The sequence below is a fragment of the Tribolium madens genome, unplaced genomic scaffold (assembly GCF_015345945.1).
Source record: "Tribolium madens isolate multiple individuals breed KSU strain unplaced genomic scaffold, Tmad_KSU_1.1 Scaffold_20;HRSCAF=117;Tcas5.2_LG4, whole genome shotgun sequence".
In the NCBI taxonomy this organism is placed as follows: Eukaryota; Metazoa; Arthropoda; class Insecta; order Coleoptera; family Tenebrionidae; genus Tribolium; species Tribolium madens.
Window position 1 is genome coordinate 11,282,469 of NW_025400985.1, and position 25,927 is coordinate 11,308,395.

General features: G+C 34.5%; 2 protein-coding genes across 17 annotated transcripts in view; one reads left to right on the top strand and one right to left on the bottom strand.

Annotated features, from left to right (window-relative positions):
* Nucleotides 1-25,927, bottom strand: part of LOC123005718 (neurobeachin) — a 106,570-nt gene that overhangs the window by 19,169 nt on the left and 61,474 nt on the right. The gene's annotated exons all lie outside the window — the stretch shown is intronic.
* On the top strand, nt 3,449-4,756 carry LOC123005722 (protein mab-21). The gene has a single exon (XM_044399626.1). It carries the CDS (start codon nt 3,559-3,561, stop codon nt 4,654-4,656), a length of 1,098 nt encoding a protein of 365 aa, XP_044255561.1. The 5' UTR covers nt 3,449-3,558; the 3' UTR covers nt 4,657-4,756.

A 25,927-nucleotide genomic window follows, 5' to 3' on the forward strand; every position in this document is an offset into this window, starting at 1 on the left:
CACACTCGCGTGAAAGCTGTAGGTAAAAAATTATTAAACCTGACTAAAATTAGTAATTATCACAGTACTATAAGTAATTAAACTAAATATTTTTAAGATAAAAAATATAAAATCATCTTTTCATTAGCTGCAGACTCTCGTGAAGGTTCGAAAGCCTATTGTCAAAAAAATGCAAAATTTTGTTAAATTAAATTTTAACCACATATATTTTTTGAAATTTAGACAATTTTTGAACTTTACCTATTTAGATGGAAATTTAAGTTTTTCGTGAATATAATTTTTAAACTTCTTAGAACATTGATGTTTTCTGTACCCGTTGTTATACAAAAAAATAAAAAATAAAAAAATTTTAGGTTATCACAAAAAAGTATCTATTATGAGACAGAGGTTACAAATCTATAAAACTTAGGTGAATTTTCCAACGTGTTATTTTTATCGTCAAAAAAATATACATGGTCTCAGAAAATTAACTGACAAATTTTATCGTCAAAAAAATATACATGGTCTCAGAAAATTAACTGACAAATTTACAAAACTTATAGAAACAGAACATGATTTTCTAACGTGTGGAGTCTTGTCCCTCCAAAAATATAAATAACAAATTAAGTAATAAACTTTAAAAAATTCTAATTGTATTTTATCCAAATTTTCAATATTCTCGCGGCGATATTTTATAATTGGAGGTGAGAAGAATTCTTAAGATTTTTTTGTTGTTGCCTTAAACCAAAGAAGTCAAAAGTCAATTTTCCCCTGATTTTATTGTAAAACAATGTATTCAAAACAAACACTAATTTTTTTACAAAAATGGACTAAGCTCATGTTATAATATTGTTTTTACAAAAAAATCAATCCAATATATCATTGACGCCTACGATTCTAATTTTTTGATTCCACGCTTAAAGAGATCAATGGCTTGGAAGCGAAGAAATCATCAACGCAATTTTAACAAGGATATTAAAAAAAAAACTAAAAGATTGTCAAAAAATATGAATGCGCCTCTGCTAATCACAACCAAACTTCAGAGAGGTTTGTTTTTTTTACTTGACACCTCAGTTTCAGATAAAAGATTCCTATAACCATGTATCGAAGAGCATTAAATAAGAGAGCTACATCGATTGAAAGGGGTGCAGCTTTTAATGGATTTTTTCAAATATTTCAGCAACCATTGTTTATAAAATTACCCAATTTGGTACAACTAATAACCTTTATACACCCAAACGAATTTAAAGATAAAATGTCGAAATATTTACTCAAAAGCGTCATAAACTGGGGGGTTTAAGGTAAAAGTACCCTAACTATTTTGGCTGTTGGTTCTTGCCACTTTCAGCCACAAAGTACTAAATTCCATAGTTTTTCACAAAAAGAGGCCTCTTGAATTTTTTCGATACAACTTACCGTTTTTGAATAAAATCAGTTTACAATTTGTCTTAAATATACAGGCTGTATTATGAAAAACGCCCCAAGCCATAATTCCATTATTTTTAAAGTTATGACAATACTTCTTAGAACAAAGTTGAACATTTTTTGTCATCTATCGTTTAGGATAGATGCTAAATTAATGCTGTTTTCTGTTTTACCGGAAATCACATCAACTTTATTTTTTTTAATGGAAAAGCCTGTATATTTTACCACTTTTGAATTCTTTGTTTAATTGTCTTTTAACAAGTTTTAGTACCATATGCCTAAAAATTACCGTTCGTGAGATATTCACCAAATAATGTATTTATTAAAGTAGGCAGTGGAAAACAATAATATCAAGTAACGTTGACAAATAATATTCCTTTGCATTTTCTCTTACTGTTTTTATACTTTTTAATGTTAATCATGGATGATAATGTGTTAACAGACATATTTTGAATAAAACGTTTTTACACTGGGTGATTTCTGATGAGAGACGTTCCAAATAGTCGAAAATTGAAGCGACTTAAAGAAAATTTGAGGATGTTTTGGGCTTTTAGAAAACCCAAATTAAAACATCTCCAATTTCAAAGAGATACATAATTAGATAGGTATTGAAGAAAATGCAAGAACATGAATTCAAGAAATTGCAAATAACGTTGGCTTATCGCACGCAACTGTTCTAATTTGGGTTTTCTAAAAACCCCAAACATCCTCAAATTTTCTTCAGGTCGACGAATTTGAACTTCTCTTATTGGAAACCGCCCAGTGTAAAAAAGGCGTTGTGGTCTCCAACTATTTTTATTGCTTTCAAAATATTCTTGAATCATGTCTGTTAACACATTATCACCAGAACAGCAAAAAGTATAAAAATAATAAAGGAAAATGCAAAGTAATAATGTTTGTCAACATTACTTAATATTATTGTTTTCCACTGCCTACTTTAATAAATTTTTAATTGACTCATATCTCACGAACGGTTGGTTTTAGGCACATGGTACTAAAACTTGTTAAAAGACAATTAAACAAAGAATCCAAAAGTGGTAAAATATACAGGGTGTTCCATTAAAAAAAAAGTTGATGTCATTTCCGGTGAAACAGAAAACAACATTAATTTAGCATCTATACCAAACGTTAGATGACAAAAAATGATCAACTTTGTTCTAAGAAGTATTGTCATAACTTTAAAAATAATGGAGTTATGGCTTGGGGCGTTTTTCATAATACAGCCTGTATAAAAATTAAAAATTAAATTTGTTTCACCGTTTAAGACGCCTGTGATTAAAAATTCCGACAATTGATCTTTGAATTCGTTCAGGTGTTTAAAAGTTATCAGCTGTAGGTACCAACTTTTGTAATTTTATCTATTCTGCAATAGTCGGAGAACCCCATTAAAAAACGCATCTTTTTCAGATGTAGCTCGGTTATGTAACATTTTTTGATACATGTTCATAGGAAACTTTTGTTTTAAAATTGAATATTCTATCACCTGTTTAAATTTGTAAAAATAAAAAGAAACACCCTATATAGTCACAGTAGGTAATACTCGTAGACGTTCGAATAAATACCTAATAAAAATAATAAGATTTGTATATTTAGAAGAGAGTTCTCCAAAATTAAATATAAGTTTGAAAACAAGATTTCTATAAGTTGTGCATAATAAAAAATATATATATAGAACTGTTCATGACATTTTTTTAGAAAACTATGTGGTTCATTTTATTTGAAACCCCCATTCATAAATAATGTCTGTATAACAAAACAAAATTAAAACACACCCTCAATAACTTTCGAAACCCCGGACTCATCAAACCCGGATTTAACCCCCTCATACACCCCCGCCGCACCCATCTTCGTCCATTAATCCGTTGTCAACACAAAATTCAACAACGCCGCTTACAAAAGCACCATTTAACCGAATCGCCTCATAAAATAATCCCCGGACTTTGCGGATTGGCCGACACGAATAGGCGGCGCTTCCACTTCCCGCCCTCCACTTTGGGTGTGTCTTTACCTGAACTGAACAACGTTTTCCCTCAGTGTCTCACGACTCGTCATCGTCGATCCATCATCATCCTCATCCCGGAAAAAATACCCATCGAAAAAGTGGCTCCGGATGATCGGCGCGGCTCCAGTAGCCGACAACTCTTCGACGACGACATGCTGGTGCCGCCTGACATGCTGGCGGCACAATCCAAGATGGTCTACCAACTCAACAAATACTACACGGAAAAAGTTCAAGCCCGGAAATTACAAGTCAGCAAAACAATACAAGAAGTGTGCCGAGTGGTCCAGGATGTCCTCAAAGAAGTGGAAGTGCAAGAACCGAGATTTATCTCATCTTTGACGGACTATAACGGGCGTTATGATGGCTTGGAAGTCATTTCTCCGGTCGAATTCGAAGTTGTGATATATCTCAATCAGATGGGAGTGCTCAACTTTGTCGATGATGGAACTTTACCTGGATGTGCAGTCCTCAAGCTCAGCGACGGAAGGAAACGCTCGATGAGTCTCTGGGTCGAGTTTATCACAGCTTCTGGGTATTTATCAGCCCGGAAAATGCGCTCCAGATTCCAAACTCTCGTGGCCCAAGCCTGTGATAAGTGTTCTTATCGCGACTCCGTGAAGATGATCGCCGACACCACCGAAGTCAAACTCCGGATTCGCGAACGTTTTATCGTCCAAATCACTCCGGCGTTCAAATGTGCCGGCTTATGGCCCCGATCCGCGGCTCATTGGCCTCTCCCTCAGATTCCCTGGCCGCATCCGAACCTCGTCGTCGAAGTCAAAACCGAAGGTTTCGATCTTTTGTCCAAAGAATGCATCGCGTTGCAAGGTAAACAATCCGCGATGGAAGGCGACGCTTGGGTCCTCTCCTTCATCGAGGCGGAAAATCGCCTATTACAAGGCGGCTGCCGGAAACGGTGTTTGAGCATCCTCAAAACCCTCCGAGATAGACACTTAGATTTGCCCGGTAACCCCGTCACCAGCTATCACATGAAAACCCTCCTCTTGTACGAATGCGAGAAACACCCCCGGGAAACGGAATGGGACGAGGCTTGTATCGCTGACCGAATCAACGGGATTTTCCTCCAGTTAATCTCGTGTCTTCAGTGCAAAAGGTGTCCGCATTACTTCCTACCAAACCTCGATTTGTTCAAAGGAAAATCGCCGAGTGCACTCGAAAATGCAGCGAAACAAGTCTGGAGACTCACCCGAGAGATGTTAACGAACACTAGGTGTTTTGAAAAGTTGTAGTGTTAGTGTTTTTTACGAAGAATTCTCAAACTGTGATTTACCGCTTAAGAGAACAAAATATATTATTATTGGTATGTTTTTAATAAAAAAGCGAAACTAATGCCCGCGTTTTCCTAACCCTGCCCCGGGTGGGTGGTCGTAAAACTCGACTCGAAAAACAATTTTATTTAATAGGCGACAAGAATTTCTTACCGAAATTGGCCACTATGATTAATAAATTTTGATCACGTACCCGAAATAATTTGTCGAGAATTTTATGATCGTCCCACAAATATAATTTATTATAGTTTTTTTATTTGTAATCACGCTTTTAAAAATAGGAAATTGAATGATCAAAAACTAGCTTCATGACGGACTGAAATGAGTTTTTATCGTTGTATGAATCGAATTGTTGCGTGTTGTATTTTCGGGCGGTCACGACAACCGGAAAAAGTGAAACGCCTCTATTAGACGAAAAAAAATCGTTGAAAGGGTCAAAATGAATATACATGAGATTGGTTTCAGCGACTCTATTTTAAAAATCTATTTATAGAAATAAATAGAATTACAAGCCAGCCGCTGGTTAAAACATTAATTTATGAATAAAATTATCAAAGCGGTTGTGTTTTCCCTCAGAGATGTATTTTACCGAAAAATAATGATAAGATAGATAACGGTTGCAAATTGATAGTCCACGTAGAAAAAATTAATTAAAGCTAATTAAAATTATCTAATATTTATCTGGAAATGTTAGAATATAGATATATCTAATTAGACTCTAACGTTAATTTATGTGCTGTCAGGATATTGTACGTTTTACATTTGGCTCACACGTATCGTGCTTTTTTAGCAATAAAATAGAAATATTTTCAAATTACCAGAGGTAATTAGTAAATGCTTTACCAAATATAAAGCACATGTTCTGGCCGGAACTTGGGATTCCATAAGAGTCAAAATTAATTAAAAACAAAATTAACTCATATTTCAAAAAATTCCCAACCATCTCTCAAAACTTATTAATACAATCTCTAATATTAATTTATCACTTTGTCAGTTTAAAACCCTTAAATGCATAAAAAATTTACAATTGTATAGCAATTTAACTACGATTATAAATTTTAAACTTTTTAAAGTTTTTCCATAAACCGTCTAGAAATTTTTTTTTTTGTATAGGCTCCCGAAAACAGCTGTTTTAGGGACTCATTTGAGTCCCTAAAATGAGTCTTTTCCAATAAAATAGTACGCAAAATGGTTATTTTAGGTACTCAGTCCCCAAAAACAGTTTTTCCGGACTAAAAAATAAAATTGGTTACTATAGTAGCAATTAATTAGTAAGAGGTGTGAATTCGGATTTCGGGAGCTTTACAAAAAAATGTTGTTTGTAACAGGTACTTAAAATAGAGTTTTTGGGGACTCATCTGCTATTCTAGAGTCGGCTTAGCCTCGTCTGGAAACAGCAACGATTCGTCCGCAAAAACTGTACTTTATGCACTTATAACAAAAGTAACTATTGAACAACACTCCGAGATTATAAAAATTACAACAATTTTGCATGCCAATATTATTTTCGATTTGTTTTTTTTTACGAATACGTTACGTAGTTAGAAAACAAAAAGTTTTGGTTTAAAACGATAGTAGAATTTCCGTTTGTGTAAAAACGACAAACAAAATTGAAAAAAAATAAAAATTGAAATTTAATTTTTGAACACAGGTTTAAAAAAGTCTTTTTTCATGAATTCTAAAACAAATAATATAAATGCAATAATGATACAAGCTCTGTTTACAATTAAAATTACTGATGCTTTGTAAGCATTAAAATTTATACACACAGTAGGTATGTTAACAATGAAAAATACAAATTTAATTAAAAAAAAATGCACTACATACTCAAGTAAATAATTTAGACAAAATCATTTCATATGTTATAACTTACACTGACCGGCATAATTATCGCATCACTTAAATTTTAAGTTTTAAAATGGCTAAATGGTTCTGAACATAGTACTAAAATTGATGATAAAGGATAGAAGTATCATCAACTAACTCAGTCGATTATGGATTTTTCAAAAACAATTGGTGTAGATTCATTGTATACTGAATAAATGTGAAATTATCAAAATCACCGCTAATTTCCGAGAGACAACAATAAAAAACTGAACCTCTTTCCAAGTTCGAGAAGGCAATGCTAGGTATTAATGGTTGCCTCCGAATGTAAGAAAAGCTTATCTAAGCTAAAGAACTGATCCGCACGGAATTCAATTTTTTGTTTCATTTGATAATAATTAAATTGTAGTTTAATTGTTGAAGTTTTAGTCGTACCTTTAGCTTAATTTAACGTTAATTAGTTAATTAATTAATAATTGATGCAATTATTTTTTTAAGCGTTATTTCAAAAAAAAAATCACTTTTCCCATGTGATGCCATAATTTTGCCGGTGAGTGTATAACAAATAAAAAAATGTTTCTTCCTATAAAATATACATATACATATTTCCAAAATTCTGTAAAACTTGAATTTCAATGTTATAGGTACGAGTATATTTAAACCTATAATAAAGTTGGAACTCCCTACAATCCTTCACATTGATCAAAAATTGTGTAAAGATTTAATTCACCCATAATGAAAATTTGCCAATCAAATTTCTGATGTGTCTAGGACACTAGGACAAGGTAGGTAATTTTATTCTGCAATAATTGCAGTTAGTAACCTATACTATCCTTCTTTACTAATATAATATTCAAAAACTGCAAAAAATACAAGGTGCGCCTCAGAGAAAAAATTTCAATTAAGATTACATATCAAAAACATGGAAAAAATGTTTAAAAAATTCTATTTGACAAAAACATTTTGACATTTATTTTTTGACATTTGACATTTTTTTTTGTCTATTTAATGATACTGAAAATCTTGTATATGTTTTTTACAATTATTTACTAAAGGTACAAAAATTTTGCTAATAAAAGCCACAAGTAACATTAACAGAGTTACAATTTAGGATACAGCTTCCTTGTTTCCTCTTCTAATAGTCTGTAGTAAAAAAAACTTGTAAAATTATTTTTCCAACAGAAAGTCAAAGTGTAAAATTTAAACTCTCATAACTTCAAAATTTTTATAGAGAGAATTTTTTTAACATTTTTTCTGTCTTACCTTATATGGCATTTTTCTTTGAGTTCTGGCGCACCCTGTATAGGTAGGTAAGTAAAAATTTAATTTTGATGATTGAATGAATTCTGTTAAATTCCTGGTAACTGAAACCCTGTAAAAAAACTGTCACTTTTGGATAGTTTGAAAAGATTTCAAAATTTCAGATTTTACTTTTTCTTGTGATCAACCCAGTTGAGCCAAAAAATGTAGAAATGTCTTTAATGTAATTTTAATTTGCACAATTTCACAATTTATTAAGATAAAAAACTAAAAAAATCATCATATTAATGTCACTATACGTGCAAATAATCAACTACTTACAAGCGTATTGAAATATTTGAGATCTAAAAAAAATGAATATGGATTTAGAAAATAAACTTAAAAGGAATTGCAGCAAATAAAAACATATTTTTTAAAATTCATTATTTATGCTATATTTATACTAGAGAAAAAAGGTAAAATGCAGTAAATCTTAGTACCAAGGAGTATAAAATAAAAACTTTCCATCACGCTTCGCTACCGCTGAAAACTTTCAAGTTAGGAAACCGTCGTCATCTCCATATACTTCATCAAACACACCGCATGACTCCTTCACGATTGTATCCATTAAGGTAAGGAAAAACTCCTCATGGGCAATAACCGATCGTGCGGAGGAGAGAAAACGCGTACTTGTTATGTGTGCACGATGCGTTTCGGGCATCATAATTCACTCTGTATGAGCATCCAACTCCTTATTTATATCTGGCGGTACAACAAAAGAGGTCGCGGGAGGGAATAATTTAATGATGGTGGCTCGAACAAACAAGCCGACCGTGTAAAACACGGCTTCGAGAATCAATCAGCAATAACTCGATACCACCGATCGACGCCGAAGAAGATGAGTACCAGACATGCACGCAGATGGCCACAGAAAAAAAAAAACAACAAACACGATAAGAGTGTCAAAATGAAAATTGCCCGAATCGTCGAGCTATAGACGAAAACATCTGTTCGGAGAGTTATTATGGCCAGAGGTACCGACCGAAATAATTAATGTGTGCCATCCTCATTACAGTGTTTAATCGAAAATTATTAGGATTACGGGCGGTGAGGGCGTTTCGAACCCTCGTCGAATCTTTTCAACGTCTACTTTGAAATTTAGAGAAGGTAATTTGGCATTTGGCTATCGCTTTTACTCAACGGAGCCAATAAAACAAACAAGCTGCTAACATGGGGGGTCGATGGGAACCATGCTTACTCAAACCGGAAAAAAATATTCACATATTTACTCCAATTTGCATAATATTAACCAAAAGTTCCCCCAATTAATTAATTATCTCATAGAGAAAATACCTATATTCTCAAATCGTAAAAACGTTTCATTAACGGCAAAATCTCGAATTAATAACAATAATTCGGAGGTTTATTCAATTTGGCCGTTTTGTTGGATTCTCCGGAATTTTTTAGGTGGAGAGATCGGGGCTCAAAGTTACAGAGATAAACCAAAACTACCAATCCATTCGTGTGTATTTTGTTGAACAAATATTTACCTAAAAGAGTTTTAAACTACCAAAAATATGCCGTTTTAAATCAACGCAACTTTTGTGGTATAAGTGTGCATTGACCATTTTACTATTTAAAGTTAAATAGATAAAACAATGCACAAAATTAATATTTTATATAAAAACTTATATTTGTTCACAAATAAAACAACAAAATAAGACAACTCTAATAAAATGCCAAAAATTGGTGCTTATCCGTCGGTAACTGAGCTATACTCGGAATTTTGTAGGTATATTCCGGTTGATGTGTGGTTATTTTTTACACATATTTTTTTATTTCATATAAATCATAAATTATTGTAGATAGGTATAATTGGGGCAAAGTTGGTAATTCCTTTATATAATATACTTTCTCGAATTTTATCAGTTATGTATAAATTTTATACAAAAATGGTGAGAAAATTCTCCAAACTATTGTAAATTAAGACATTAAATTATGGTAGAATCAGTGCCTAATTCTGGATGTTCCAGTTTTCTTGACGAATTTATTGGTTTCTCAACAGTCTACCTATTGAAACACTCCAAAATAATTTGTAAAAAGAAGTTTCGTAATTGTAAACTGCTTCGTATTTTTTTTTAAATTCTACTAATAACTTCTTAACTGAATTATACTTTTCCGATTTTCCGAACGTCACATTTCATACCTACATGTGAAAAGAATAATTTATTTAAGAAAAATTTTGTTAGATAAATTCAGAAAAATTGGTGTTTCATTCATTATTCCTTGAATAACTTCTAAAGTGTCCTAAATTTCTCAGCAACATTGCAACACCCTAGAACATTGTACTTTGTGAACCACAAATTTCAACAATTTTTATGATTTGGAAAATTTGAACAGCAAAAAATATCGCAAAAAATATTTTCATCGTATACTTAATGACCCCAAGCTAATTCCCTACTTTGTTACATTAGTCTAAAAAATTATATTTGCTCTAACATACTGTGGATATTTAATTTTGTTGTACACCACGTGTGTCAAATGTAATTTAATTGGATGTCGATAGGGTATATCACTTTATTTTTTTGCTCTAAAGTTAAAAATTAAAAACAAATTAACCACCACTTATTTAAACAAGGGAAATGTAACTGAGGTAAGATGATAAAAACCATTGCGTTAAAGACGAGCTTATGGGCCTAAAAAGATGATTTTCCAAGCATGGTATAATAAATTGTGATGATAGCCAGCACAAACACTGGAAAAAACTAGATACAAAATTACTACAAAAATCAAACATTTGACCTTTTTTCATTCACAGTAGTTTGTAAACAAATATTATTAGGTACTCTTTTATAAACTTAAGCTTGAGCTTAATTGTTCTAGTCCGGTCAAATTAGTCATAAAAATAGTGGTCAAATAACGAAAATTCCGACAGAGCTAAATTTTGGTGGAGACCATTACAAATAAAGTGTCAAAAGTCCCCATCGATCCCATGCGTGCTAAAAAAGTTATTCGGGGTCAAAATGTGAGGTTTTTTAAATTTTTTTCGAAAACGGTAAGTTTTATCAAAAAAGTAGCTCAGACAAAAATTATAGATTTTAAAATTATTACAAAAATGGTCTTTATACTTTTTTTCTAAGAATCACCATTCCTGAGATATCGCGATTCTAAAAGTTGAAGAAGTAACGTTCTACATCATATGCACATACAGAGTGCACCAGAACTCGCGTCCCAAAGACAAATGCCAATGTAGAGTAAGGTACCAGGAACATAGAACAAATTAAAAAAAAAATTCTGTCTATAAAAATTTCGATGTTATGAGACTTTAAATTTTGCACTTTGACTCTATTTATTTCTGTAGGATAAATAATTTTCCACGTTTTTTTGCTACAAGCTATTAGAAGCGGAAACAAGAAAGCTGTATCCTAAACTGTAACTCTGTTTAATGTTATTTGTGGCTTTTGTTGGCAAAAGTTTTGTAGCTTTACTAAATAATTGTAAAAAAACATACAAGGTCATCAGTTTTAATAAATAGACATAAAAAAATGTCAAATGTCAAAATATAAATGTCAAAAATTTTTGACAGATAGAATTTTTTAAACATTTTTTCAATACTCTGGGGACTACCCAATTACTCCCTTTCAAAAAAATGCGCCATTTTTTTAACACCCCGTATGTATTACCAAATAAATTCTTTTTAATTCTAATGGAATTGAGGTATTTATAAGTTTAATGAAGTAAAAGAAAAATTTCAAGTAAGATAAGATACCAGAAACATGGAAAAAATGTTTAAAAAATTGTATCTGTCAAAAAATTTTGACATTTATTTTTTGACATTTGACATTTTTTTATGTTTATTTAATAATAGTGATGACCCTGTATATGTTTTTTTACAATTATTTAGTAAAACTACAAAACTTTTGCCAACAAAAGCCACAAATAACATTAAACAGAGTTACAGTTTAGGATACAGCTTCCTTATTTCCGCTTCTAATAGCCTTTAGCAAAAAAACGTGGAAAATTATTTATCCTACAGAAATAAAGAGAGTCAAAGTGCAAAATTTAAAGTCTCATAACTTCGAAATTTTTATAGATAGAATTTTTTTTAAATTTTTTCCATGTTCCTGGTACCTTACCCTACATAGCATTTTTCTTTGGGGCGCGAGTTCTGGCGCACTCTGTATGTGCATATCATGTAGAATGTGACTCCTTCAACTTTTAGAATCGCGATATCTCAGGAATGGCGATTCTTAGAAAAAAAGTATAAGGACCATTTCTGCAGATAATTTAAAGATCTATAATTTTTGTCTGGGCTGCTTTTTTGTTAAAACTTACCGTTTTCGAAAAAAATCTAAAAAACTTCAAATTTTGACCTTTGACCCCGAATAACTTTTTTAGCACACATCGGATCGATGGGGAGTTTTGACATTTTATTCCTAATGGTGTACCCAAGATCTTCACCAAAATTTAGCTCTGTCGGAATTTTAGTTATTTGAAATGTCTATTTTGACCGGACTCTTATTAAAAAAAATAGTACACAAATTGTGTTTTTATTTATTTTTTTTTTCGTTCTTTTCCCCAAACACATTTCATTATACAAACCGGCACTTAACACGTTCCCAACTAATTCCGCATGTAAACAAGCCGGCGACAAACTGGTATATAAAGCGAACAAAACCTCTCCGCATATTAATTCCCCCTGTATCAATTTTTAAGCAAAACCTCTCGATAAATTACCGATAATCAAGTGTAATTTTCCTCGACGAGTTATGAAGTCGTACCCTATTAAACCCTTTTAGGAAAAAAACGCACCGAGACTTTAAAGTCCAATAAAGTGGAAGAGCTTCTGTGCAGTGGCGTGTATTATACGGGCGGATCTGGCGCCTACCACCCGTTGTGACAGACCCGGGCAGTACCCCACGGCGCTGCCGTGTGTAGATTTGTGCCCTTTAATACGGAAAATTTGTGGTTCTTCCACATACCTGTCGTTCTTCCATAACAATTACGCAACGCGACCATCAATCATAATCTATTAATAAAGGATTTATTTGGGAATACGACGGGAGGTCTCGTCGTAAATTCACAAAATTGTTTTTTGATACCATCAAGAATCGGCAGGGTTTTTTACAAAACCATTATAATTATCGGTTATCTATCGATCGGAGTTAATTATTTCATACATGGCTACGTATTAATTAGACGTGAAAGCAGTTATTATCCTATGACCGGTCATATGATATAGCACAATCGTTGCGGCCATAAAATTGATTTTTTTAACGAGCGAAGACGCCTCGTTGGATTCGGTTTCATATTTCGTGCTATTAACAAGTGATTTTATTATTGTATACTTGTCTGACCACTACTACACTCAGTGATTCGGTTTTTCCACAAAATGTTAGGTTTTTATCTACGTTTATGATCGCACATCGTTTCTTTCGTTCCCTTCGAAATTTATTTTGTCATTGTCTTTATCGCATTTTAATTAGCCCATCCTTTACCCGTCACAAACATGGAAATAAAGTTAAAACACAAGCATGTGTTTTCGTCAGGGATTTATGCTCTTTCTGACGAAACTAACACGATACCATACATAATTCATTATGTTATGACTAAGAAAATCCGGCTTCTGCGATGCTAATAGACCGACCGTCGACTTTCAATTTGATCAAACGTTAGAAAGAGCAACGACCCAAACGAATTTTGCCAATAATATTTTTTTCACTCGTTTTTTACGTCTCTAAGTCTTTTTACGGTCGAAGGAACGGACTATTTTAGGGTTGATACACAGTACAAGTCTTTTCCAATGACAACCATCGTCCATCAAAAGCTCCCCGTGCCTCGCAACGGCGCACGAGGGACATAATACGGACCAAAGAAGAGTATTTTTAGAGAGAGACTTTTGGATTTATTTCGTGGGGTTGCCAAGGACGAATGCCTTCTAATTACGACAAAAACTGATAATTAACTAACTTCACATACAATAAAACAATGCCTCAAAATTCTAGTTTTCTGTCAGACAAACACTCAAAAAATGTTTTGCTCGAAAGGCCAAAATAAAGTAAGTTTCGAGACTAATTGAAGCAGAAAAACCCGTTTTACGGCACTAAACCGTGAGTTATGTTCGCTTAAGTGGTAAAATATGTCGAGTGTGGACCGGCAGATACGTTCAAAGTGCCCCAAATAGTGTCTAGATTATGCTCTTTGGAAGCACCCGGTTTCCGTCAAGGGCCACTCTAGTCGAATCATCGGAATCCTTTGAAGTTTTTTAAATTTTTTTCCAACTAATAGACAAAACATTCGATGCGGGAATAAACAACATTCAACGTGGGCACCCTTATTATAATAAGTCGTGAATTTTCTTAGCTTTAAATAATTTACGGAGACAAGTTGACAATTTATAGGAGCGGTAATCCACTCCATTAAGTGGTAAAGTGCGTTCGCACATAAATATCTTTCCGTTGTCTTAGAGAGAATGAAAATAGGTAAGATCGGACGCAGATGGTACAATAAAGCGAAAATTCACTTAATAGTGATAGTCGAGTTATGTGCTTTGATAAAGTAAGGACAGCTGGGACCGGCAATGGCCCACATCTCGAGCAAAAACACCTGACTTACTTAATAGAAAATTCACTCACCCACTCCTTAAACAACTACTCGTTGACTTACCTGTAAAAAAAAACATGAATTTTAATAAAATACAACACGAAAAAAAGTAAGATTTTAGATTATAAAGGTACTTTTATCCTAGAGCTAATTTAGTTGATTTGGCCTCAATTTTCAGATTTGGGTTTTAAAAAAATTGTAAATAAGCAATTTTAGTGTATTTGACCATTTACAAAAGTAAAATTACATGTATGTGTTAAAGCGAGCACCCTGATGCCATAAACATCGGCCCTTGTCAGATCAAACACTTTTTTCGAGTACTTCTCCATCCAATATTTTTATGTATCCGGCGTTCTCCTTTGGGACACTTAAATGGAAACAAATGGTTGTTTGCCTTTTCGTATTAAAAATATTCCGGAGGGGAAGCTCTCGTAAACACGAATTTCAAGTAATTTTAAGTAAGTTATGATCGGAGACATCGTCGCCTCATTGCCGCGCCACTTAACGCTAAGTGAACATGCCATCCTTTAAAATTAACGAAATTGGTAATTATTAACGGTAAATAGGCTCATCCATTCCTAAATGTCGTTCATCAACAACGATTATTGCTTTTAATACCGCAATCGAACCGGTAATTACCTTACGTTTTATCATCCAATAATTCAATGGCGAAAACGCGGCGCACATGTGAGTGGTTATTTTAAGAACGACGAGTTTGTTCATTCATGCATCGAAAAACCGGCCTTTCACACTAATTTTTGGCCAAACAATGAAATATACGCCACCTGGTGCTCTACTATTCTTATTTATTACAACACATTATCTCTCTTAACAGTTCAATCTCGATTATTTCGCTCGACAACCCTTCCAGGCTTTAGTCTACGCATTCCGGCGATTAGAAATCGGAGCCGAAGCTTTCGAAAGCTTTCTTCTGATGTACATTAGGGGAAAGCAACCCCTGGCTGTCGGATTAATCAAAATTTGATTACCTCCGAATTCGGTGCGGGTGTTTCGAGTTACGTATAGAAGGGAGGTGATTTATGGGATGTTTTACGCAAACATATCGAACGATTAGTTGATGGAAAAGCAAGAGATTTTTTTAAATGATTCCACAAGAGTAGCAGAAAAAATATAGATTAAAAAATCCCTAAATCGAAAATTCTATGGCAGCCTCAGTCAAGCACTATCGATATTGCCCTCCGATGCGATTAGTCGGTACGATAGTAAAACGTCTCGAGTTACAACGAGTTTGTTTCGGATCAAAATATCTCAATTCTTTTTGTATAGTACTATCTATACAAATCTCCCGTTCGGAACATAATGGTAATGTAAGTACGTCTGTCCGTATAATTCCCATATTGTCAGAGAGTGGGTTGTAGAATGGGCATTGTGTGTTTGTTTCGGGCTTCCATTACATCGTGCGAATTGCCTTGGACAATAGCCGTGATGTTTTCAAAGTCTAAAAATTGTTTTAAGTGGAATGTGACCAAATAAACGAGCATTTTGATTTATTCATCCGCATCGGCAATAAGTATCTGGAATTAATTGCGAAAAGCATCGTCTAAATTTCTTTTGATCGGAGTTATATGACATGATGTGTCTGAGGCACTTGTGCCGCCGGCAATAAATTAGTGTCGTTGCCTGTAATGGTTTATAAATAATTAAAGATCGCGCAAGAAATACAAGGTGAAAGAAAGTATGCGCAGATAAATGAATACACGATGAACGAATGTAAAAACGAACGCGTTCGGCATTTTGTTGCGAATTAATCAAATTTACAAATGGTCGTAAAAAGACTCCATTGTTTCTTTTATAAATTGATTTGTTAGCTACCCGGTAATGAAGAACGCCGTTCGTAATTCCTTTATGGGCATTCCATACGGACGATTTTATTACTTACGTCTTCATATTATATACACCCATGGAAGAGAATTGAACATATTCTTCGATTTATTTTACTACCAACGAATCAAATACCTTCGCACTTGTACACACAACAGGATGAATAATTATACCAAGACTTCAAACCATACATCATACATGTTGGATTTTTTCTACACTAAAATATTCTCGATACAATCTCACTGTCCGTCATAGAGTAGGCGTCGACATACCATTAATCTAGTCCTAATCTCCCAAACTAACAGTAGCCTTATTAATCCCTAATTACCCATTTTTACACTTTCATTTAAAACCAGTCAAATAAATTAGTCAAAGCTTAAACAAAACGCACATCCGTCCGATCACGCGAACATAAATCGGTCCTTAATGACTCGTGTTGCTCTTTCGCCGAAGCTCTTCCTCGTGATTTCCCAAGGGAGGGTGGCTTTACTTCACCCGAAACTTCGTATGTGGAACCCTTAACTATACAAAAATGACGCAATTATTCGAAATCACCGAAGATAAATTGCCAGATCTCCTCGGGGATTACTTACAAATTGATTCCGGAGTGAAGGAAAAACCAAAAATTACGTGAAATGGAATCGACGATTTTTACAAAAATCGAGACAGGTGCTAGGCGGCAGTTAAAGTCGACATGATTTACGGCACCATTAGCATAAAATTCTCTAAGACATAACATTTCCCCCTACGGATGCTTTGAGCAAAAATGCTTTTCAAACTAAAAAAAATGTACAAACAGAAGTTCTGGCAATTTAATATAAAAAAATTACTATTTTAGCTAATATCTTTGGGTTTCAAAAATCGCCAAAAATTTTAATAAAAATCGAAAAAAATTAAAATTTCAAAATTGAACCAAATAAACTCCTAGGTGTCCAAAAAACTTAAAGAAGTTCAAAGCAATTAAAAGTACTTTCGAACGGTTCTTAACATAACGGACTGTCGCTAATAATTTCGGAGTTATTATTGCAATAGATCGCTCCGGGTAAAAAAAATCGACCAAAATTTTGTCAAAAATCAAAAACTTTAAAGCTTCAAAATTGATCGAAATGCAGTTCAGGGCGTCTAAAAATGCATAAAACATTATAGAAACACAAAAATTAAAATAATTTTAAAATTCAATATAAATTAATATTAATATATTAGACTAGAGCCACCGTGACTATAGAGCTTAATTTTCATGCAATGACCGTGGTGGCAGCTAGGTCCGGAGTTGGAACCCTGCTAAAGTCTGCAATTTTTCTGTAATTCAAATTCAAATACTAATTCAAATAATCAATAAAAGATGGCGGACGCATAAGAGCGCGAACTTTAAAACATGCACATAGTGAGCATAATAAGAGCATAAGCATAAGAGAGGCATAAGTCTATTAAGAGCGGTATAAGCATAAAAGCATTAGAGCTTTTTTTATCGTAAAATATTAAAACATCAAGTAAACTTTTTAAGGTATCGCAAAAATGGTCGATCAACTTTTTGTCATAAAAAAGCTTGAAATATGGTATTCACAAGCTAAACACGATATGATACTACGAACAACCGTTTATGAGATTTTGAACAAGAAATGATAAATTTAAAAATAGTGTTATACGAGCATACAGGTGTGTCAGAACTCGCGCCCCAGAGAAAAGTTTCAAGTAAGATAAGAATGATAAGATACTAGAAACAGAAAAAAAAAATTAAAATTCCATCTATCAAAAAATTTTGACATTTGTCATTTTTTATGTCTATTTAATGATAGTGATGATCTTTTATATGTTTTTTTATAATTATTTAGTAAAAGTAAAAAAAAATTGCCAATAAAAGCCACAATAAATAACATTAAAGATAGTTAGAATTTAGGATACAGTTTTCTTGTTTCCTCTTCTGATAGTCTGTAGCAAAAAAAAATCTTTTCGACAGAAATAAATAGAGTCAAAGTGCAAAATTTAAACTCTCATAATTTCGAAATTTTTATAGATAGCTTTTTATTAACATTTTTTCCGTGTTCCTGGTATCTTACCTTACATGGCATTTTTCTCTGGGGCGCGAGTTCTGGCGCAACCTGTATGTATACACGGCTGTTATAAAAAAAAATGGAAGTAGATTTTGTTGAATCTTGACCAGAAATTCGTCTGTACAAACCGTTATATGCGTTATCTAAATGAAAAAATAATTTCTAAAATTGATTTTCATAATTTGAAGATTTCATACTAAAAATGAGATTTATTCAGACGTTATGTTATCTTTACTATTGACGTATTTTTATTTCGTTAAAGTGTCGTATTTTAAAAGTGTCTTTTTTTGAAATTCTCTAATGTGCCATGGTTGTTTGCAAATGGCCGCTGGATTTTAATATCACTCGTTGACGTTAGGTCGTATATCACGCGGAAGGGCCGGGCATTCTTGCGTATGGCTTTTGATATCTGTAACGGTAAAACAATAAAACTCGACGGGCGATGGGTGTGCGTGTTGTCTGGGTCCGGCGGGTGGTAGACGGCGCCAAGTTGGTTGCTTTCGTCTCAGCTAGACTACCACGACGCGATGGGTATGGTATTGGTACAGACAATCGCACCACGTTCTATACGAATAAAAAAATTACGTTCAGTTTGTGAACGAACACGCCATCAACGTTCGTTTTGTATGATTAAGTATCGGCCGCCCCCGGCGATTGTGGCTCCGACTACGTCCAGGGCCGGCGATATTGAAATAAATGATAATGAGGCCCGTAATGAATTCGTATTACAAGCAGTGCTGAAACGTGGGCCACCAGTACGTTAGCCGCTCACCCCGCCACGCAAACATAGATAGATGCCTCTAGGAGGCGAAGCCAATCTATGGTACGTCAACGCGAAACGAGTTCTCCTCGTTCTTTCCACAACAAACATCAACTCGTCAAAAACGCTACTAATTAAGGGTATCATTATCGTGTTACGTTATCCAGAGGCCTGTCCGCTCCGGATTCCTCTTGACGCGACACTTTAATAATCACTCCTCCTGCATCGAGTGTCCTTCTCGAGTGTTAATCTTCGATGTGGTAGTGACTCTTTGTCCGAAGACTCGTTCTTCAACTTTTCCATAATTTATGTCGCGCGTTCTCCCGTCGTTTCGTCGTTTTTTTCGGGTACGAAAAGCGATGGGTCGGTTCCGTTTGTCGTCGCCCATTGTTTCAACGAGACGATGAAATAGCACACATGCCAGCTTTCGCGATGTCTTCAAAGACTATCTCCATTTACCTGTCTTTCGATACAAGAATGTATTTTATGTTATTGTGCAAGACCCCTCCTTTTGTCTGGAGATTATCCCGAAGATGTAAACCACTCCAACCGAACCGAAAAAACGGCCTAAGCTCATCCTTTTAGTGCACTTAACCGGAAAACGAAAGCGCAAGCGGCTCGTCTTCTCTTTGTCCAGAGAAAAAAATCTCGAAAAACGCCCGAAGCCACCATTAAATTACCAAACTGGTCGCGGAAAAAATATTGTCAAAGCAGCTGGATATTAAAATTATTATAAGAACATATTTAGCGGTAATTTATCGGTCTTATTATTATTAAACCGATTGCATTACTAATTCGGACCGCGGTGGTCCGGAATGTCCCCGGTAGGGGCAAGCGAGACGTGGAGGGAAACGTTTCGGGCCGGTCGGCAGGGGGTCCCTATTGCCCTGTCGGAGACCATTGTGAGGACGTCAAGAGCTTCGGAAAGAAACGCCACTCGTAAACCATCTTTATTATTATTATGCACGACGACAATTGAAACTTGACGCAATGTTGTTTTACTACCCGGAGTGAAGGCCGATACGGCACCTGTTTTTCACCGGAGTCGCAACATTACGCAAAAGAGACTTTTACAACACACTTTAGCAAAAATTTTTGCGATGTGTGTTGGTTGATGCCTCTCGTAGCATCGACATCGCACAAGTCGTTATCCTCGTTGAGCAAAATCATGCGATCCTATTGGAATCGTTATCCGCGGTGCCTTTTGCATCGCCCATGGAGCGAGATTTATGCGTCCCCACTAAATAATAGTCCGATATTACTTTATGTTTCGCTTTGGACGCCAACGGCTAAGAGCCATGTTTACATCTGCCTTGATTAACTCAGCGAATATTTATTCGAAATTTATTTTTCGGTGGTGAATAAGTCACATTGAGACGTAATCAAAATTCATCGGAGCGGAATAATCCGGGCTTTTGGACGCCTCGACGCCATGCGTCGCTTCAACGGCGCGTGAAATGAACACGTCCCGTCACCTATCCTCCCTCCGAATTAATATTCTAACGAGAATATAAAGAATATGACTCAATAAATGGACGGTTAGTGTGACAAATGAAATGTCACGCTTTTATACACTCTCCAACTCAATTACTACGGCACCCTTCTTGTAATACCCGGAAAAAAATTCGTTCGTCGAGTCCGAGAATGAATTCCGGCGCGAGTTATTCAACGCATTTCAATATTGTAGATGTTTATCTAAAACCATCATATTTCATTTAGATTGCAAGCATTGATTATGCGCCAGCTCGATGTACTGAATAGTAATCAAAATGTCGTGAAGGTGAAATAAATTCTTTAGGAAAAATCAAACACACGGGCTGCTTTTTCACCAGCCAATTATGATAATTTAAATCAATCGGCATAATCCTACGCTTTCGATGCAAACGGCCGCTCGGTGAATGCAAAGCGGCAGACAATAAATAACAAACAACACGAGGAAACAACAATGAGGTTATATTCTTTTAATTGCCGATACGTGCAAATGCCATTAAGGAAAAGGATATCTAGGCTACGTTTTTTACTCGATTTTATAGACAAGTTTCGAGAAAAGAGCAGAATTTTTCACGTTCCTTGCTTCTTGATAAAATTCTTTCAACATTTTTATAATCTCTGATCTTTTGGCAATTTGTTGCTTTCGGAATGTTTTAAATTAAGAAAAAAACGCAAAGACACTACTTAAAAACTTAATTACTTTAAGAAAATTTGATATTAGAGCAAAATTATTAAAACAAAATGTTCTTTGGTATTCAGTAGACGACAATAAGTTCAGTTTTGGTCTTTTTAACCGCAATTCCAAACACACACCTGTACTTTCCGAACTTCGTTAAAATAAGAATTCGAAATTTTTCCCCTCGAGATAAGAAGCAATGTAAGTCGTAATCTGATCTCCGAATTCCTGTCCATCCGAAAATAATTTATTTCCTCCCGAAGTCAGGTAGTCGTCGCCGTCTCATCTCCGTTCGTAAAACAAACAAAATCTCTAAACCCATCGCCCCATCAAGAATCGCGCATTTCGTTGTATAATTGATACTGCGGGAAGCCGGCCATACCATGGCCATACCCACGCAGTCCATCACATCGAGTCCCGCTGGGAGACAACATCCGTGCCTTTTGCCTTTGTCTTAAACGAACCCTCTCACCGACCATTAAAATTTCATGACCCCGTGGACGGTGTGGTCCTAATTGCCGAAACTGGGTGGAAAAAATTCAAACGGGAGCTGGACCATTATTTATAACGCACGACCCGAAAACACCCAAATATTTACACAACGGCGTAAAAAGGTGACCCCCTACAGGCACCACGATCTACCTGAGAAACCCTAGGAGGTGACCAGTGACTGCCAAAACGGTGCGTGCCTATTGATAGACATGTAATTAGTGGGAAAGTGGACCCACGCACACGGAATTTGTCTAAGATGGAGTTAATAATAGGCCACTTTTTGACCGTATGAGTTATGGACTGTTGACGGCTCGATTGCAGCCGAAGGGGACCATTTTAGTGGAACCTAGTGCACCTCGAGGCGCGGAAATGTTCACTTTGTGTCCATAAAGTTGCCAACCGTATAAGCAACTAAACCACATTAATATTATAATTATATTTATTATAAAATAAAAATTTTATATTTAAATAAAACAATGATCAGTAGTCATTACTAATCTGTACAGAAATAAATCTAGATTCAATAAAACCCACCTACCGCATAATATAGACATTTGTTTTTATATTTTATATTAAATGGATAAACAAAGTTTTCAATTTTTTACTCTAAATTTGGTACAGTTAAGATTTTACAATTTATTTTCGTCCAGTCGTTAAGAAAAGATTCATTTCTCTTGTAACTTTACTCAAATAATTTTTTAAAAAAAAAAAAAACGTGGAAAAAAGTTTTTCAAACTATATATAGTTGACGCGGTTTAAGTTGACGAAGTCAACAGAGCATTTTTAATTGAAATCAAATTTTAATTCCCGATTAATTTGATGTTTGAAAAAGTAAAGTAACTGACAACTTAATTGTTTAGTCCTGAATTAAATTTTATTTCGCCTTTTCTAAATCGATTAATAGCAAATTAAAATTTTATTGTCACCTTTAAACAAAAGTCAATTTTCGGTAAAAATTCATGTTTGGACGCATGTAAACTGAACTGTAATAATTGTCCGAATAAATTACTTATTTCGTGCTTCAGTGCGAAATTATGTACTAATGGAGGCTGTATTATCAGTACGTGCGTGTTGGGTACCTAATAGACATATTATTGCGTAGACGTAGTATTGCGCGATTTTTAAAATTTCGAACGATTAAAGAGTGCCAATGAGGGAATGGAGAAGACAATCGTGCTACAAGGATCCGGATTAAAGGGTAAGTCAACAATACAATTAAATTTTTGTTTAATATTTTCAACTGAATAACACATTAAACTGATTTTGTGTTTCTTTATTTTCAGTAGGTCCGTTTAAGATGCAGAGACGAATTGCTACAAAGGGTAGCAGAAGAAGATGCCATATAAGGTTAGTGCATTTTAATTTTTTATTTTGTTGTTTATCGCAAAATAAAGTGCGTGAATTTGTGATTTTTGAGTGCAACAGTAAGTATGTGTTTTAAATAAAATGTATTACTTCTCAAATTCTTTTAAAATTTCAAATTTACTTTAATAATAAATTTAATAGAAGAAGATGCCATAGGGCGAGTGTATTTTATTTTTTTAAATTTTTTTATCCCAAAGAGTAAATGTGATTTTTGAGTACAATAAAAAATAAGTTGGCGAAGTATGCCCAGGAAATTGCGAGAAACAGTGCCGTAGCCTCAAACACAGTTTTCTTTTAAACAAATTTCACATTTTCATTTTGAACAAAAAGTACCTTTTACAACGCATTTTTAATTGCAATCACATTTTAATTCGCGATTAATTTTATGTTTGGCAATGTAAAGTAACCGAAAACTTATTCAGATAACTTTAGTTTTGAATTAAATTTTATTTTCCGTTTTTTTAAATTGATTGACAAATTAAAATTACATCGTAATTAAAGATTTTGTAAACTGTCCCAGTAAAAGCAACTGGAAAATGTTGAAGTTTCCACGTATGAAACAACATGCAAATCTACTGCTCATACAACCTTCTAACGCGTCAACTGTACTCATTTTTTGAAATTTTTTTTTTCTATTATCTGTGGGAAAATAAGAGTTACAAAAATTTTTAAAATAAACTAAGATTTTTTTCTCTTTTCGGTGTATGTGCAAGCCATTCTAATTTAACAAATGTTTTCTTCTGCCAAGTTAAAAAATAAGTAATAGAAATGTTTGTGCGCGTTGACACGCTAAAAACTGATTACCATGCACAGGGCGTGCCCTTTCCGAAATCCATTTTTTGGTTTGGTCTTTTAATAAAAGCTCGCCGACAATCGCGTGTCGTTCTCTATGACGTGTTAGCGTTTCCATTTTAGTATCGTTAAATTCTCGGATCGATGACGTAGGTTTTTTGTCCTTAATTTAAAAACATCGTCACGTCTATGTGTGTACATTAAATTTTATTAGGTCTCGAATCCCGTCGAGAATCAGATTTTTGCGTTTTTTCCCAATGGTCCCATCAATGATCGGTATTTAACACCTCGGTTGCAAGCAAGTATTTTAACGAGGAAAAAAGTCACACGCTGACGGCCATATTAATGCTCGGACTCGGCCTATCATTAATTGCAACTGTGACGGAATGGAATTCGAGAGCTTTTTTCTCGAGTGATGAAGATAATAAACATTAATCGGTGATTGTTTAGGTTTTCGATTCGCATCTTTTCAATTAATCTCGGCACAAGCACGCCCATGTTTGTTTTAAAAATCTCCAAGAAACAATAATGACCCGTTAGGGATGCACGGGGTCGTAAATAACGCCGTTTCGAGTGATAACCGCAAACATCCATCACTACTCGGGGTAATAATCACTGGAATTAGCCGCGGACCATCTCGGTGGTCTCGACGGGGACTACCGAAGTCCCACGCATCTCGCAACACCCTGTCACAATACCACTATAATTATGTTATAAATTATAACCGATAATCGTTTAGCGGGGACCGCCTCGAGCTGTTTGGTTTGTTCGGTGACCGCTAATTGAAATCGACGCGGACCGAGAAGAAGACCATGATGCGGGCACTCCAAATTGCTTACCTGACTCCAATAAAGCATAAATCAAGAGCAAAAAGCCGAAAATAGGAGAGAATCGTGTCATAATTGACCGGGACGACTAATTTGATGATGGTCATTGACTTATACACCTACGAAGAGGTAGTTGTGGTTTATAAATAATTTTAAAAAAGGTTTGTGGTTAGGCACGTCGAGAAGAATTCAGCCCGAAGTATGCGGGAGGAATTTTGCCTTGATGATAGGCGGACAAACGAGAAGTGGAATATCTTTTAGTCTCTTCATTTTTTTTACTCAACCATTAATTCCAAATTTGGCCAAATAAACATTTCACTTTTAAAAAGTCCCTCAACAAGTGTATTATTTATTGAAAAACTTATTGTATTATTTATTTATAGAATCAAAGGTAAAAACTTTTTCAAATTAAGTTTTTGAGTAGACTTCATAAAATCAGATAATTCATTAGAGAAAAAACCTCATTTCCAAATTTTGTTCCTCGTAGCTGTGGAATTTAATGGTTTTTCTTTAATGATTCCATTTAAAAATCTTTCTTCAATTTTATTAGACATATTATTGCACTTATGTAGTTCTTATAACTTGGTATAGTGAAAACATTTAAAGCAATTGTTATGTGGTTACATTACTCTAAAAACAAGTGCTTTCTCATAATTTTAGGAATTGAAAAAGTTTTACGAGTGATTTTTTCAGAACCGCCAAATTCCATTTTGTCTCGCATAATTGCTTGTCGATTTTCGTATGCATATGACTCCGGTATAATAAATCAGCCATGCGTCAGCTGTCAAACTCATGTTGCATGTGCAATTTTGCCATTAAATTACGTTAAATTATGTAAATTGTCTTTGGTCAACACATCGACATCTTCATTAAAACCAAACTATCGATTTGGCGAATTTTTTTGGTGTTTGGTTAAACTAAAAACGGTCCCGAATCTCAATTAAATGATGAAGAGCGTCGTTTAAAATTACGAGCGCGTTAAAACCCGACGACATAAACAAGTTAACACGACTTATGTTTGGAATACAAATAGTATATAATTAATTATGTTTTGAATTAAGTACTCGTTTGTAATTCGAAATTTATTCAGCAAACATGCAATTTACATGCCTGAAAATAAGACGAGCATTAATTAACGCCGATATATTCATTCGAATCATATCTCGTGCACTCCAACTATGCATCACTCGCGCGACCAATTAATTTCGGACGCTGCTTTTAAACGCTTTTTTACCTCATCGAGAGATGAAATAATTTCGCACACGAGCGT

Bases quoted from the DNA above. Each gene is read 5' to 3' on its own strand.
- LOC123005722 (XM_044399626.1), top strand. From the start codon at position 3,559: ATGCTGGTGCCGCCTGACATGCTGGCGGCACAATCCAAGATGGTCTAC.